Raw genomic sequence first — 18,973 nt, 5'->3', positions numbered from 1 at the left:
TACACACTCACTACCTCTCCTATATACAATATGTACAAACATTCGCCGAACTCTACAGGCGGATTTTATATGTATTGATTTTTCAAGTAACATACATTTTATTACTTATAAAGTCGAAATGTTTTGTACAGAAGTTACTTCTCTCTCAAAATTCTAAAGGTATTTGCGGTACAGAATAAAACTCGCCACTGAAATAAAGCACTAATTATGTATACTAAACATAAAAGCGAGTGCAGTATTAGGTTTCTCACAGTACCGAAATAGTCGTACTGTACAACAGATCCGAGACGAAAGCGGGTGTACACTATTAAACTTCACACTCATGAAACAATTATTATACTACAGAACACAAGAGCCATGAAAGAGTGCACTAGTTTTTACAGTACTGTAGCTCATAAATTTGACATCAGAATGTAAATCAGTACTACACAACATTTCACTATGCATGTACTTTTGAAAGTTAAATATTTTCTGTCTAGCTAAAAAGTGACGACAAAAGCTTCACATATTTTTATGTTGTTTCAGTAAACCATCCGCTACGTAAGTTTTAAATGACATATGAATCATTTCCCAAAAAGTAAAATGCCACTATATACTACTGGCGAGGAAATACGAGACGCGACGAGGGGAGGAGAGGGGAAAGGAAAAAAAAAACAAAAAAAAACCTTTCAGACAGACTACAGAAATAGACATGTGGTACACACGTGGATGGCATCCAAACTTTGAGTGCTGTTAGTTAGTTACTATGCAGAACTGCTGATGAAACGACTATGAAAAAAGTACCCAACTTGACAACGTATTGAGTAGGGCAGAATTTACCAATAATACATGGACCGCTTCTAGATATCCATCACTTGTATATATATAAAACCCTTTGTTCTTTTCATTGTAACCAGCTTCGTTGTTTTAGATATTTCAGAATCTAAGATGTTTGTATATGATCATATCTCAAAGAAAGAAAGGGACAAACATCGAAAGAACAATGAGTTATTTCTAATATGTTCAATGTCTTCCTGGATGTTATTAATATGAAGAAAAACCATCTTTAAAATACAAATAACAGTTAACATGAAATGACCCTAAGCAAGTGTCCTTCCATTGGGAATACTATTCACTAAGAAAACATCACTTTGGAACTTGCACTGCATTATTAGAAGACAGTGGTCGAACTGTAAGAGAAACTGGTCTAGCAGATCTGTTGTTAAGATTGCCACCAAAACATAATTTCTGCATGAAAGACTACTGTGAGAAAATTGAAGTACTATTGTATTTATTATCCAATTATTAAAAGTTAACCTGCAAGTTTATTAAATAAGTAGCTAAACAGGTATATGTAGAGAAATTACTTCTGTCAGAGATAAAAGTACTCACTATACTGTCAAACGCATATTGGCAACTTTCACGATAATAGCATTGGTACGCAAGCAGGTTTTTCTTGAAAAGATAAGGGTTAACCTTTTCTTATATTACGCAACTTATAAAATTATTTTTTCTTATTCCTGGGCAGAATGTTATTTCCCAATTGCTTATGCCTAAAGTAAATGAAAAAGACCAATTTTTCTCTTCAAACTTTGCTTTTGTGACCTGGGAGCGGATAACGAAAACATGAAGGGAGACTATATTTTGGGGCTGATACAGTCGCAAATCTCAAAGAACTATTCGCTTCTAAACATTGTTTATTTTTGTATAACTTTAGTATAAGTACGTGTAAATCTTGATTCGTATGTTTTATTCAGACCTTATATAAACGAAAATGTGCAAATTTGCCAGTTTTTACATAGAAAATAGGTTAATTTCTAAATTTCATTATCCAAATCACAAAAGCAAAGTTTGAAGGGAACAATGACCATTTTCTGCACTTTTACAACATAAGCAATTAAGAAATAACACATACTATCCAGGAACAAAACTTGTGTTACATAGCGTTATAAGATAAGGACACTATACTTATGATGATTTATGATTTTCAGTACATTTTTACTAGTTTCTGAAATTATTATAATGAAGTAATTACACTGTTCATGTAATATTCAAAAATGTTTCATTGTGCGAGGAAACTGACACCTTTATAAAATTAGTAAAGTTAGTAAATCAGTCGTACATTCGCACATAAATGTTTATATTTTTAGATGCTTTCCATACCAATACATATACATACAGATAAGTGGTGAAATGTGTGTTGTAGAGCTGATAAGTACTGTGATACACCCCGACTGATGTGTCTTTTTAAAGATGAAGCAGGGGTCAGAGACTTGCTTATTTAAACGGGTACTCACAGTCAGTGAACCTTTCAAAATTAATTTAATAAAGTGCAAACACACTGTGGACTTTTTGACGCCTAAACCGTCGTCTGCAAAACACAGTATTCTCAAAAACAAAAAAAAATACAAGTCTCTAATTTTTGTAAAATTTTCATTCGTACAGTTCATCTTTTTATATCACCATAAAAGCGTTCAACTGAAATAAACGACAATTTTGGTGTATTTTCATATTGTTGGGTGTCAATTAGGAAGGTCGAAGTTAAATATAGTTTAATGCCATGTAATTACATTTTATAAATATCAAAGATCCGGTTGGCAATGCTGCGCAGCTGTGCAAAAATGTGGTACTCGGTAAAAAGAAAAAAAGTTGAAATGTAGTGAAAGTTTAGAAATCTACGACGGTTTCTCTTACCAACCGATACGTTTGACGAGTATGGCAGTTTACCCCACTATCACTACACATCAATGAACATCGGTATAGCGTTTCCATATCGTATGTGCTACAACGTATGATTTTTAACCTGTTCAGTGTCGTAGACGAGATAACTCATCCAAGCCGATCGGTAACACAGTGCCACGGACAAGTTAATTCGTTCTCAATAATACCAACTTCAACGCTAGATGTCAGCACCATACATGCATTTGACCTACTTACATATTGTTTCACTTTCGATCCAAAATGGCGTTGCGAAAAAAGGTTACAAAATGAAGCATAAGAGTTGTATTTTGAACTTGGTTCGAAGTTGCGGTAGCAGCTGAAATACTTGGCAGTCAACAGGTTAAACACAATTAATGTATTTTGTGAAAATCTTTAGGCTAACAATAGCATTTGTAACTGTTCCAAAAAATGTTTTCGTGACTACAGATTCAAAGCTGTCTGTAAAAGAATTTTTAAAGAGTAACTTACACTAGACTTTTTTCTTTTCATTTTCTTATTCAGTGCATACTAAATTTCCATTTGTGTAACGCTAAATTTTGAATGCCCAAATTGAATAGAACAAACCTATAAAATTCACAACAGGTGGAATTACTTTTGAAGTTAGTAACATTATCCATATCAGTTTATACGATAAATATTGGCTAATTTATTCAGTTTTAAGTGTTTGTGTGTAGTGATGTATCAGTTTCTTACCTGTTGACAAGGATTTTTTAAAACACTTCCATAACTTTGTTATTTCTTTTTGTACTTCTCAAAATCCAGATTATACTGAGTCAATAAAAATTTGTTTTTACTTTTCCTAGGATTTATTAATCAATTTTGTATGTATGTAACTGTAATCACATCATACAATTTGTGGTAATATAATTTTGATCTTTACCAAGTTTTGAAGCAAAAATATCAAAACAAATAATTTTATGTTGGTAGCAATCAATTGATATTTTTAAAAGTGGTTACAGTGTTTTAAGGAAGTAACAGCATTGCTACCACCTGAAAGAAGTTAAACCTTGTAAAATTTAAAATTATACTGTTTGGTACAGACTTGAAAATGTAGCCTCTTTCATGACGAAATGGAATTGACATCTTAATGGAGTAGAAATGTTACTACACCCTTATAAAGTTAAGTCCTCTAAAGTAGACTGTGCTGGTATAGCTGTTCCTCATTCTTTCCAAGAACAGTTTTATTTGTAGTAAACAAGTTCAATAACCAAGTAAAACAATGTAAAACAGCTAATTATTATATAATCCCTTAGCATACATGGATAAATAGTTACACTGATAGACCCTTGTAGGTGTGAGTGTGTTTATATATTTGACTTAGAGAACTTCAGATGACACGTAGTGACAACTTGAGGCTAAAAGTAATTAACTACACAAAGACTTGTATATTAATAAAGAAAAACTTGTAAAACAACAACTAATTACAAGTAGTTATTGCTATAAATCAATACACAAGAAAATTAAAATCTACAGCAATGAGACTGCATAAAGTTTACAGTTGAGTACCAGTGCTGTTACAATATCCAAGCTGTAATCCAATCCTCTTCTAAAGCCCACTAGGAGATTCTCCCCAAACTTGACATGAACCTCTTGAAGTCTGGAAATAAGCAGATTACCCAACACCATAGAAAATAAGAATAAACCTAATGTCATATGGGAAATAAACATAAATTTAGTGAAGAAAGAATTATCACATTCTTATTGTGATGTCACAAGAAATTATCAAAGAAAAATATCTGTATAAGTAGATAAAGTCATAGCATTACACTAAAAACAACAAAAACACAGAAGGACTGTTTTCCTTTTGGACATCTAACTTGATCTACTAAGGCCCAATTTTGTGCTGCTTATCAATAAACAAAATATGAACATACTGAAGAATTATTGTACTTTATAAAGTGATCTTCCAGATACCCTGCTGCCCTTGTAGCTACTTTCTCCACTGTCCATTTTACTTAATCTGATAGCTATGACTACATGTGGAATTGTAGTTTTCATTGTTACAAACTGTGTGTGAACCAAGATCAATCTCAGACCATGCCTCTTTAGGAACCTTCTGTGAAGAAAACAGGGCTTTCTAAGGAATTGTTTTTTTTGGCTCTACATCTGACAGTTTTGTTGTACAAATATTTTTCTTTCAAAATAGATGTTACATGGTTTTTTTAATGACAGGATATCCACTGCAATATTTCACCACTGAATGACTGAAAATTATCCATGTGTTAAACTGCTGCTGGCAACAAGCCATTTCATCAATATATGCAAATCATTCTTACAAACTATGATTCAACCCCCTGCATTAAATAAACACTGAAGTATTATAGTACACATCTATAAAACAAGTGGACAATTTAACAAACCAAAAATCATACATAAAAAGCTCACCAGTTATGTACACAGAGGAGTTAGAAAACTACATTGATATACTGCCACTAATCTTTAAATAAATAGAAATACAGTGAGACAACCAGGTTTCTATAACATAAATATAAAATAGTTTGAGTCATTGGATGTTCTAATTTGCCAGATCATAAGCTACAAGAATTATCCCAAACCCTATCCTCAAAAATAGAATTTCAGATATTAGACTCAACTTACATTTTCACTGATCAAAATCAACCTTGTCCATGCAACAAAAAACAAAAAAAAATCCAGAGTGAAAAGCCACTGTTGTCTTACATACTTTTGCATGTTTTAAAAATGAAAAAAAATTCTGTTATTCATGTGATAAGAGATTAAAATCTTGTTTATTTATTGAACTAAAGTGTATTTTGCAAATTTTTCATGCAACTATTAAGAGGTATCACAGCACCTTATATTTATATTTCTTATTTCATAGTGATTTTTATCAGTTTTCAGTAACAATAAAGGGGGAATTAAGTATGACAGAAATTGTAAAAGGGAAAATAAAGCCTACCTGAGGCAGGAATTACTGAGAAGTTACTATCTTGCAGTTAGAAAGAAGCAGACACCCTTTCACTGAAGAATACTGCAAGTTGTTTCACTAAATAGAGAACATTGTGGTTGTACATTAACTCAACCTGAAGACTTAAAATTTCAGGATTCACTGCAGGTTAATGAATGACTAGTTGTTATCACAACTATAATATACGTATGATACCTCCTATAATAGCAATTAAGTATCAAAGATGTGACTGTCAGAGCCAATATGTGATTGGGGTTTGAGGTTTTACTTTAAGTAGGGTTTCAAGTAGTTGATTTATTATTCAAACCAGAACAGAACACCTGAACACTTTTCTAATCAGTGTAAGGTACAGTTCATATTAATTTTGTTAAAATCTAACTAAACTGTTACAAAGACGTACACCACATAAATACGTATATTTGGACTTGAGGTTTTAGTTGATCTACATGCACTGTGTATGAAGCTCAAAGTTTATAAAAGATTAACTTTTTCAAGAGAGCTATTTCAAAAACACATGCAAAGAACAACTATACCATTTTATATTATAATCATTTTGACTGTGGCCCTCAAGTCCAACAAAAATATCCTACCTGTAATGCACCAGGTAAAATATCTATAAAACAATAAAAAAGAAAAAAACCCAGTGACAACGCGATCTGTTTAGGTAGTTTCGTCTTGAACTTGTTTATCAACAGATGTTATCAAGGTGTTACAATGAGGTCAAGCATACATCCGGGAATGTGCGTGTAACAAGTTACAGTGTGCATACGTTCGGAAATGAAACGTTTGCATGAAAAATACTACAGTTAAATGTTTAAAAACGTTTAGGTCATTTTAATTTCATAAGCAAAAATAAACTTAAATAAACTGCGGTGAAAACTTGCTGAAAAAAATCGCAAAAGGATTGGTATCATCTATTTGGAGTGACAATTTACATATTTAATTTTTAAGTAATAGATTTAAAAATTGGTTCAATCACATCTGAAAGCTCCCCCGAACCCCGACCTATTTTTGAGGCCTACACGGCTCTTTTGAAAGCTTTCTTCAGTTATATTCTTCACTGTATAATTAAAATATAAGACGTTACAATAAAAAACCTCGGTGCACTATTAGAAGATAACAGGACAACGTTTTAACATAAACTTCAATGGATGATCAAAAGATGAGGAAGATGTTACAATAAAACCTCGGTGCACTATTAAAAGATAACAGGACAATGTTTTATCATAAACCTCAATGGATGATCAAAAGATGAGGAAGATGTTACAATAAAATGGAAATTAAAGGTGTTTCGCGAGACACATTTACGTCCATTTCACCATCTTTACGAATAATACAAACAAATGTAAAGGAAATTTCACTCAAGGAAGGACTTGTATTCCTTTTTTATGGGTAGTCCCTATCTAACAGTAAATGCAAGTCCCATCGAAATTGAGAAAGTTGACATAAGCAAACGGAAATACATAAGCCAGTCGTCGGCAAGCCAATAATATGTAGCACTGCTGACTGGCCATCCATCCCCCCCAAAAAAAAAAAAACCCACAAAAGTCGAACATATAAATCTACAGTAAAGAAAAGTGAAACGCATGGAACTGAAGGGCGGATTAACAAGTAACGCAGCATCTAAAACTTATTATAACAAAAACACTCAAAATCATCGTATGACCACACGCTTGACTCACCCACATCTGCTTAGCCTAAAGTATAATGAGACAGATTCGTAACTCCTGACAACAAAAAAACTTGTTTACTAGTTAAACATAATATTTGATATGTATTCTGCTAAATTAAGTTTAATTTTACACGTGTCATGAAGACTAGGATTTCGTGGTATTTTTACTTCTATAACAGCTACAGTTTGTGAATTGTTTGTACAACGATTATCACAAACAGATCATCATTACGGGTAAGGCAATCGTGTTCACAAACCTTTGTGTAAGACTAGGCACTCAGACTGACGGCATGTGACGTTATTTAAATATGTACATACATAACAGCTCTACAGAACAACTGCTCCGAAAACAATTAACAATAAAATACTGGCGATCGGTCGAGATTTCCAATCACTGAATTCTTTAACCACGTCATGCATGTTGAAAGCTCTCAAACATTATAGACTACACGATCATGTTTACTGCATGGACTATCTCGTTAATACGTCCGTCAAAATATCAAATTTTCAATTGTTTCTAAAAATCATTTTTTTAGGATTACCGTTTCTACAACTAGTTAATATAATCTGGAGTTGTATCAACTTTGTTATTATTTTCTCACAGATTACTCAAAGTGTCTGTACAAATAACATGAATATAATCTGGAGTTGTATCAACTTTGTTATTTTCTCACAGATTACTCAAAGTGTCTGTACAAATAACATGAATAAACCTAAATGTACTTCCATTGATAGTTTTTCACATAAAAATCACTCGTAAAGCCAGGTTTTCAGCTCCACTATCAACCCTTGCTACCACGACCTCATCCTGCTGACAGTTGGTTGTGCTGTTTTTATTATAGATGCGGGTTTATTACCCTAACATAGCTGTCATTCCTCGACTAAGGGATAACTTTGCGACAAAGATTCGGGCGATTCTGGGAAGATAACACATTGACATATTCAGTACCACTGTCAGCATGGGTGCTTTAATCGCAAGTAAGGAAGGCAACATTTAGTTGTTCCGTGAAATCAGTAGAATTCTCTCTCTTTTTTTTTTTTTTTGCAAGTCTTATGCTTGTATGCTAAATAATTCGCTGCTGAAAGACTATTCCGGATGTTATTGTTAATCATAACTACCATAATTACTGTGGTGCTGTAATTAAGTACATAACTGAAAAACCTTTGCATTTACTAAACACGGCGTGCCGGTTGCATAAAAACTTCTGTTATCGAGTTTGAGACGCATCCATCTGTTGTATGACTTTAAACAAAAGTTGAAAAATTACATATACAGATTAGGAAGGAGTACTGCGTATTATCTTATGAATAGATGTAAATGTGAAGCGTGGTTCATACCAGGATGTACACAAATATGTGAATAACAAAGGAAGAAAAAATAAATTTAATGAATTTTACACATCTAATAATAAAGTAATGTTCACTAGATAGCGGAGCTGCAGAAATCTTGTCTCGAAAAGCGACATCCGCTGACTCATTGTATGAGATGAGTCATATTACACAAGTCTTTATGGAACCAACTCGACATGTGGGGGCGCCTAATCAAAAGGATGCTACACAACAGATGGTGGTGGAAATTCCGCGCTTTGCAGTTTTGTTTTTCCTATTCAAGATACTGAAGAAATATAGACATTAGTTACAACTATCACTGAAATTAGTGCAAAATGTGTCCTTAAACTATGTAATGTATCCTTAATGTGAGACTGTCATAGAAACAACGCCTCAGGCTATATATATACTAAACGAGATCTCATTTTGGTAATCCTTTTTAGATTTCCTTTATTCGTTAGTTTGACGTTTGACACTTATCGTCGTTTTATTTTGAAGCGCCATCTGTCCTAGTTGAAAGCTAATAAAAATACGTAATTTAAAAAAGTTTTTGTTAATTTTGATTAAAATAAGATTACACGTTAGCATTTTGTGTAATATTTCCGGAATTTTAAACGAAGATCGAAGAGTATTTGAATAATTCAACGAGTTCGTTTATCTAATTCTTCGGGAATAAATTATTCAATATTTGCTACTTAGAAATGATTACAATCAAACTAGGAAGAAAACGAAACTGATGGAGGTGATAAAGGTATGGTTTGTAAACACTATAAAATAGCGCACCTAATAAAAAGGTACACAAACACATTTTGGTCAGAACAAAAAATACTACGATATAATACCAATGTTATGTTGACGCTAGAAAGTAAATTATACTACTTAAAAAGAAAGGTTCGGCTATATATTAATTCTTTTATTTTTTTAACTGGTTTCGTGACCTAAATGGCATTCTTCAAAAGTGGACTTGGGGTTATACGTATATAGCACGTGAAAAATGAAATTATTTGTTGTTAATATTACATAATAACAAATTAAAATAAACTACATTCACAAAACTTGAAATCGGTTGGAAAGTGAATAAAATAATCAAAATTACATTAAAACTAAGCCAACTTAGAGAAGTTTTACCTTATAAATAAATATTCAAGTTGACCTTCATAATGCTCTATCTCCAGTGATTTGCTAGACCAAATCATTTATTTAAACGAGTTTTAAATGAAGTGGCTAGTTTAAATATGTTTTCTAACTTTTGTAATCCTTGCATGGACAAAACGGACACAAATTACAAAAAAATATTATTAAAATATACAATATTTGAAATGTTCACTCGTTTTCAGCGGACTTTGATTGGGTTCATGTGCGATCTCAGATCCTCCAATATAAAGATTAGCATGCTTCTGTACTGTAAAACCTAAAAGATCTGACGAACTGTGATTGTTATTTATACAGGGTGTACCAAAAACATGTATACACATTTTGAATGATTATAACTCACTCAAACTTTCTTTTTTTGCAGGTGCAACTGATTTGAAGTTATGACAGAAGCAACACTAAGCTTTGAGAAAAGGAAATTTACCTAAAAGTGTTACTGGAAGTGTGAGAACGTAGCTGAAGTGTAAAGATGGTTTAAAAGGAAGTTTCAAACAGATCGCCAACGCGGTTCACCATTACTCGCAGAGATAACTTTGTAACAAATGGAACTGTTCAAAACGTCCATAAAGGGCGTCCTGGAAGACCGCGGCCGTCCACCAGCCCCACACGAGAAGCAGAGCAGTTGGAAAGTTTCCACCGATGTCCAAGAAAATCTGTTAGGCTCATGAGACAGGAATCCCAAAATCGAGCGTCCATCGCATGTTGAAGGGCGTTCATTGGAAAAGTTTTGTTCTGGCATTAGTCCACGCCCTCAATGAAGATGATCCTGACCGAGAGTTGAATTTGGTAAGTGGTACCTGGCAAAATCTGCAGAGGATAGACACAGTTTCCAAACAAAATTGTCTGGAGTGATGAGGCCACATTTAAGTTAAAAGGATCAGTTAATCGCCACAATTGCACCTACTAGGCACCTCAGAACCCACATGTTACGGTTGAACACCATGTAAACTTACCAGGGTTACACCGTGGTGTGGATTATCAGCGTTGGGCGTAATTGGACCATTCGTTTTCGAAAACACAGTCACTGGTCTCGTTTATCTAAACTTGCTGCAAGAATCTGTTGTGCTACGCATTCGAGAACAATTTGGAGACGAGGAGTTTTATTTCCAGCAAGATGGAGCACCTCCCACTACCATCATAATGTGAGGGCCTATCTTGACGAAAATTTACCGAACAGATGGATTGGGCGAAGAGGTAGCACTGAATTTCCCCCACGCTCACCAGACCTCACACCTCTGGACTTTTTTTTTTTTTTATGGGGATACGTCAAAGACAAAGTTTATAGCACAAAACCTGCAACAATCAATGAGCTGAGAGCAGCAATTGAAAGAGAATGCACCCAGATAACAAATGAAATGATTCGTAAAGTTTGCAATTCTATCTGTCCGTGTTATCAGCAGTGCCTGGATCAGAACGGTCATCAGTTCGAACACCTGCGATAACTCCAAAGATTCTACACTTGTTTCTTAAACTTGGATTATAAAACCTAGATATATCTTGATAAACATTGTATTTATAATCATTCAAAGTGTGTATACAATTTTGGAACACCCTGTATAAATAATTTTACACTTCCCTTGTTTTCTGTAGCCTTTACAGCACGAGTCGCAACTTCTTCCATATGAAAAACTCCACGTTTACTAGTGGTTATTTTTGTGTTTAATCTGTATAAATTTGGTATTAAAACAAGTTTACATTGATTAAAAACGTTTTCTTACAACAGGATCTACATATTGTTCAATCCAGGGGCGTAGATTTTTTACACCCAATGAGGGGGGGGATGTTTTTGCAACCACTTATGTGAACTGTTCAATTGGCAAATTGGTAATCTCTGATTACGTGAACCTGAAAGCTGTAAACATGTCACAGAGTAATCTTGTTTCCACTATACTTGCATGTATACTTAAGCCTACTGACTGATACTTACGAACTATCGCTTAGATCGTAAAGCTTAGAAGCACGCCTATATTAAAAATGTACATTTCGGTTACTGACAAAGCCTACATTTAGGCCTAATTATGTAATTCGATTGGTAAGAACACGAGAATCACAAGAACAAACACAATTTGAAGGCCTGTGATGCAATAAAACAATTCAACAGACCAAACTGTAGGGGGAATGATTGTATGGTCCATACCCCCCACCTAAAATGAAGAAGGGGATGTATACCACCTATACCCCCAGGATCTACGCCCCTGGTTCAAACTGAATGCCAGTATATCTAATATTTATACAGATACTCGAGCAATAATTCATTAATTACAAAAGTAAAATATTATTTTAGTATTCGAGATGAGGGATGGACCAACGTAATTCCCGACCAAACATTAGCCTTAAAACAGTATTGAAAAATACACATCTTACAAAATACTGATGAGTTCCTAAAGTCCTATCTTCAGACACTACAGCTAAAATATCCTACTTCAAAAGGTAAAGTGAATATCAAGATTCATTCCATTCATTAAATGACAAACTCTGTAAGGTTAGATAAAATATCCCATATAATAAAGAATTATCAATTAAATGTCTCTAATATTTTCAATTAAAATTAATTTTTCGTTAGTGTAAAGCAACACAACTGACTAACTGTATTCTGTCTACTGTGGGTTGGCGTTGTGACTCCGTAACGTACCAACGAACCATTCGGGAATATACGAGAAAATATTTCAAACGTATTTCGTTCCACGTTTTCCATTTCTAGTGTTGGACATGTAGGGGTTACACACTGATTACTGCTAGCAGTAATTGACAGTTAAGGACAATTTCAAACACAGTTATAAGTCCTCTTAAAGCTAAGAATTTGTTCAATCTTATATTTCTGGACGAATGAAAAATTTCTTTCTTATCAATCCTGACTTTAAGTAAGCAGAAACAATCCTAAACACATACTGCACACGGAATAGTTAAAGAGCGGACTTCTTTAATACCCAATCCCTCGGTCATGTTATGAAAGATGTTTTATATTGGTCAATTACCTTAATAATTAACTGGAACCTATAAGACCCAATAGTCAACAGCACAAACAGCTCTACTTGAAACACAATGGTAGTTTAGAGCTATATTTCAACATTTTCTCCCAGACCATATGCAGCACGGTTATTAATTTTACTATAAATTATACAGCGTTTTCTTAATAATGGCGAAATTTCACTTCAAAAACAAAACACTAAACTATTTCAAGTTAATAAACCTAGAAAATAAATAACAATAAAGTAACGACACATATTTTATTATTTTAACATTGATAAAAATGAATATGAAAACTTCATGTTGAGTGAACTGGAATGAAAATCAACTGCTTGTTGTAAAAACAGGTGTAGAGGACATTTCAAAACTTGGCGTTCTGTGACAAATATTGAAAAATTACATAGAGAGGATTTTGTTAAACTGTTTATGATTTAAGTTGTATGTAAGTAGAATACTGTACACGCTTTGTTTTATATTTCTCGGGGTTCTCCTGTTTCCCCATATCAAAAATGTGGCACTGGATTTATAGATCCCAGCCACCCTGATGGACCCTATTGTCCAATATCGGTCGTTGATTTTGTGATCTAGTGTACGTTGTTCACAACTGCAATCGGGTGCCGGTCATCGGCTCTTTTCAGTGTGTGTTTTTTTGGTTTTTTTTTCTCCCCTCGAGTCGCACCATCACATTCCCAATTCAAGGGCGGGGCAGAGAAAGCTATTTTCTGAGCACCCCCGGTTATCTCTGTTTCCAAGCAAAGAGGACAAAGACATTCAAACCGAAATACCTGTCAGTTTTAAGGTTTATTTTATAACTTTGAACATCAAGTACAACATTCACCACGACGATTAAGAAAAAAGTACTTTTAATATGCCAAGCGGTTTATAACGTAAATTTGTTATTGAATTTTTCAATAGAACACGTATAGTTAAAGAACTACTTCTCTGTCAGGTTGTACACATCACAAATGAACAGATTTATATTTACATTTAAAATACATTTTAGAAATTAGTTTATATTTATGTGAATAATGAGGTATAAAAGATAGAATTATTATTAAATTTTCCACACACACACACGCAGCTACTTGACTAACGACTTTAGATCTTGTATGATTTCACATTTTTTCACACCAGTTTTAATATATACATGACTGCGTTGTTAGAACTACACGGAAAATTCGTTTTCTGTTTAGTTGCCTGCTTGTCTGGTTATCTGCTACCTTAGAATCTAAAGTAACTCGTCAATATACCTAAACCTACTATACGCTTCAGTTTGCCCACCTTGTCTGCCATACGTCACCACAGAAACGTACATCTATAGACTTTACACTTTGTATACAAAACTTCACATTGGCGTATCCATGGGCTTGCCTGGGGAAAAACATAAAACATTACACTTTGTATACAAAACTTCACATTGGCGTATCCATGGGCTTGCCTGGGGAAAAACATAAAACATTACACTTTGTATACAAAACTTCACATTGGCGTATCCATGGGCTTGCCTGGGGAAAAACATAAAACACTGGTGCCAACATTCTTATAATAAAAATTTGTAAGGTGCATTTTAATTTATGTGTAAAACACTTTAGACCCCTGAAGAGTAGACCAATAAATATGCGTATTCTCTAGGTTTAAATCCTGTTGCCATCGGTGCTCCACCCCTTGTTACGTTCTAGAATCTCCATTTTACCACGTGCGTGTAAAAACGATATCTACGTTATACAAGTGTCATTAGCAGCACACTGGAAAGTAAAGGTAGAAAACCACTAAATATATAGATAATTTTTAAGTATAAACCAACTGGCATTTTAGGTTTAAATGATCTTAATTTCTTAATGGTCTAACTATGTTAATGTTTACAACGCTCTGATCACGTAACCCTATATTGTTTCAACAGCTCATTTTATTGTTGGTAAGGCAGCTCGCTACAGGGACCGTCAATGATTTTTCGTAACACACAAACAAGCTGCAACGTTTCTTTAAAAAGTGCCTTATCAATGAAGGTACACCCAACTAAGCACCTTATTTGTCATACACAGTTACATTACAGAAGTGTATCTCAGTGAAATTCTAGAACACATTTGACTGAATTATACTGAATTGCATAAATAATCCCTAAAACGAAGATAATATTTGGAAACGGTATATTCACAAGACTCCATAATTATAGCCCATCACAACTGTTTTTAACGAAACCATTTTTATGACAATCTCATCTTCAATTAAATATGCTCTTCTCAAAACAAACCAATGTTATCTCTTGTATGATGGGGCAAAACCTCTCATCCCAATACTACGGATGAAAGCAGTGCCATCCCATTATGGTTTTTCACGTAAAAAGGCAAAACATTACGTCATCACTGTTTCGCGAACTCCTACTAGTGTAGCTGAGGGCAACCAACTTGGACTACATGCCAAGTTAGTAATACGAGTTCGTATAACAGTAATTTATCCCACGTGTTCCATCACATGCACAGCACTGTTTTGTTCGTGTGCGTTACACGGTTTCACCGACATGACGACTAGCCATGGTTTCATCTTTCATTACACACAGCTAGACATATCACGATGTTTGAAAAGGAAAAAGTTGGCGGTTTATAAAAGAATAATGTTTTCATCTGCTTTAAAAAAACGTCTACGCCATCTTCTTCGATTTTAAATAACGCACGCACGCAAAAAAAATTCTACCCCAATAAAAAACTTAAATCGAGTTAATCCGATATTTAAATCGTTATAACTGCAGGGTCAATGATAATTTGAAATTCTAAAATTTGCAGAAAAAACAATTCCATATGTTGTTGTTCGTAATGGAAAGAGAACTTTGTATATCATCTGTAAAATACAAAACTAAGAGCGTTTAAACAAACTGCGTAAAAAAGTAAAAAGTTAAATTTAATTCAACCAAGATATAATACCTGGAGTATAATTTGGTGCTAAAATACATAAAGGTCAAACCTAAGTTACAGACGGAGAAACTTTTTTTTTTGGGGGGGGGAGAACTTACGATAGGAAATGACTTGTTATATTAACCATCATCATTGAATTCAAAACAAACTCTTTCCAGTTACATACAAGGCAGTATTCCCCACTTAAAGCTCAAAGGGAACTCAGCTAAAAAAGTCAAAACTGGGGCACGCCTTATTATGCAATATATCGGTGCCTAACCTACACGGTAACAACAGTTGTTCTGCACCAAAAATTATAAAGATGTGTAGCTCAAGTAAACTGTAATATCCAAGTTCCAAAAATAAAATGAACTAAAAAAATTGGGAATTCATCCGCTCCAGTTGGGTTCAAACTCCCTCTTCGTTGTAGAACAACAGCACTTCTGGTGCTATTTAACGATTGCTCGAACCGTATTAAACGTACCTGGGATTCCAGCACAAAAGTAATTACCATACTACCATAAAGTGTAACGTTAATAAAATGTATACACAAGTGCGAACCAAAAATCAAGTATTTAAGTTACGAAAATAATATAATTAATAATTCCAAATACTTAATGAAATATCATCCACAAGGTAAAATATTATCAACATATCAGTTCTGGAGTATAAACTTTTGATGTTTGTACTTGAAACATCTGGTTCGTCGTTTTACTTGTACACACCATCACAAACACTTACCTTTAAAAGTCATGTTCAATACAATGACTTTACATTACCAGTTCTCAAAATCCAATTTCATTGACAGCTATGTCACAAATGATCTTTACTTTGTCATTATAAAGGTCAAAATATCTCTCAGGATATTGAAACTTTATAAAAAAAAATACAAAATGTTTGGTTTCATTTTCGGTTACTATATATTTGTATCACACCTTAATTTCACAATTTTCAATACTTTTTTTTTTCTACTGGAGAAGTATTTCATTGACAGCTATGTCACAAATGATCTTTACTTTGTCATTATAAAGGTCAGAAATATCTCTCAGGATATTGAAACTTTATAAAAAAAAAAAAAATTTACCTCAAAATGTTTGGTTTCATTTTCGGTTACTATATATTTGTATCACACCTTAATTTCACAATTTTCAATACTTTTTTTTTTCTACTGGAGAAGTATTTCATTGAATACGTCATAATTTAGTTTTGAAAACATTTTAACGCATTTAACACAATAATTTCAATCCTACTGGCATTTAATACTTCACTACTGAAACTCAGCTCAATCTTCTCAAGTTTTGAACCTGACAATTTCAAATCATGCAAGTGACAACATTTGTTTGGAATCCATTGCGGTAGTTATACCAAATAACTATTAAACACATGCATTTTGTTGAACATGCCATTTATGGTATAGTTTGGAAATAGACGACGAATTCAAGGACATTTTTTTCAATGCTCAAATATACAGAAATAGCGCCCTCTACATAGCCGTGTATGTATCCTATGCCATCTTTAATTTTCCCTGTACAAATACACTGCGATACAACCTATCTGTATTCTGTAGAAGGGTACTTTTCATACTTATCATAAACGGTAATAATTATTTCAAACTTCTTTAATATTTGTTACGTTATCCGAAAAATCTCATCTGTTGTACCAACAAGCGTTCAAGGTCTCGAGACCAGTAAACAAAGCGAGTACAGTTTGTTTTCAATTTCGTGCAAGCTTACACGAGGGCTATCTGAGCTGTTTCTAATTCAGCAGAAAGACTAGAGGGAAGGCAGCTAGTCAATACCACATACCGCCAAATGTTGGACTACTATTTTATCAACGAATAGTGGAATTGACAATCACTTTATAACTCCACAGGTGAAAGGGCGAACATGTTCAGTGATGGGGATTCGAATCCGCGGCCTCCAGATGGCGAATCCAGCACCTTAACCACCAGGCCATAGCATGTACAGAAATCACTAGTCTATTATTAAATGTAATGAGATTAAACAAAATTGTGTTAATACTTTCATCCAGTATCAATAACAAAATTATCGCGTGATGGATAGGTGTTCGAATGATAAACAACTCACCTTCCGAAAAAATGTCAAAATTGTACAATCTAATTTAACTAGATTTTAATTACGACTATACACAGGTGACGTAACAAATGAAGTAATGATACAGAGAGCGGCATTATGTAGTTATATTTGAAAGCATTTTTATCCATAATAACTAAGTGAACAAAATAGCGCAAAAGATCTCTAAGGTCAGTATCATATTATAAACAGATTATATATTTATTCAAATCAAGTATTTCAATTGTTTAAAAAATCTTAAGTGAATTATATATTTCTAAACACTGGCACATGGAGATTCAAGCAAGAAATTTTGATACTTGGAAACTTGGTTGGAATAAAGCCCAAAGCTACACAATGGACTGACTATCTGATCAGCCTGACAGACACCCTGAACAATTAAGATACACTTGACTGACTTTTACTACGTCATTTAAAACGAAATTCCAGATACGTATTTAGCGCCCAATAAAGAAAGATGATCGAATTTCCTAATTCAACATTGAGATCGAGCTACTCTTTCACTTGTGGTTTATTTATTCACTTTTTCCATTCTACAACTTTTCCAAATCTGGAAATGAAAAATTTTGAAAACGCTCAGTTCGAAATGGACAAAAACGTTTTAATTTTTTATACTGAAGTTAAAATCATGTTTATAGTGGTATATTAATGACGTTAATAATATATCCGGTACAAGAAGTTGATACCTGTGAAGTAAACATGTACAGTTCTTACCTCGAACCGATCGACCTGTCCAGTAAATGCATCTTCAGGTATAGTGTAGTTGAATAGTTTACCAGCAGTCGCTACGGTGTCTGGCACTCCCCAAAACCTCTTGACGTGAAAGTTACTCTTCTGTAAAGCCTGTGGATTAGTAATAACGTCCACATGGGTGGCTTCCACTTCGAAAATAATCGCACACGAAAGCACTAGGATTACTGGTATTGACATTTCCACATTCTTGGAAGCACAGTTACTTGGCAAGGCTGCGCTGAGGAGGGCCAACGGTAAATTCATGTTCAAAAATCTACGAGACGAAGTTAATAAACAATAACAAAATGTCAGCTGTGAAACACTAACATTCGTTTTCTACTTTTCATCACAGCCTCTTCGTAAAACTGCTAAGTACGAAAAGCAACGTACAACTCAACCATTTCTGGAAAATAGAAAGGAAGTGAAAATTAGTTTTTCTTAACGTAGGCATGTAAAACTGAAATATTACATGAAATAAACACAATCCTGAATACATTTACATGTATATGATACA

The 18,973-nt window shown here is 33.8% G+C and overlaps 1 protein-coding gene across 3 annotated transcripts in view; it reads right to left on the bottom strand.

Annotated features, from left to right (window-relative positions):
• The window catches only part of LOC143240792 (dystroglycan 1-like), a 53,390-nt gene that overhangs the window by 21,135 nt on the left and 13,282 nt on the right, over window positions 1-18,973 (bottom strand). For all 3 annotated transcript variants that reach the window (XM_076483854.1, XM_076483853.1, XM_076483852.1), the window contains one exon: window positions 18,442-18,862. In XM_076483854.1, the coding sequence (XP_076339969.1) occupies window positions 18,442-18,723 (282 nt within the window). In that variant the 5' untranslated portion in view covers window positions 18,724-18,862. The remainder of the gene's footprint in view (window positions 1-18,441; window positions 18,863-18,973) is intronic.

This window comes from Tachypleus tridentatus, chromosome 13 (assembly GCF_004210375.1).
Source record: "Tachypleus tridentatus isolate NWPU-2018 chromosome 13, ASM421037v1, whole genome shotgun sequence".
Taxonomy (NCBI): Eukaryota; Metazoa; Arthropoda; class Merostomata; order Xiphosura; family Limulidae; genus Tachypleus; species Tachypleus tridentatus.
The sequence above is the reverse complement of the archived record's forward strand: the minus strand, read 5'-3'. Positions and strand labels throughout refer to the sequence as shown.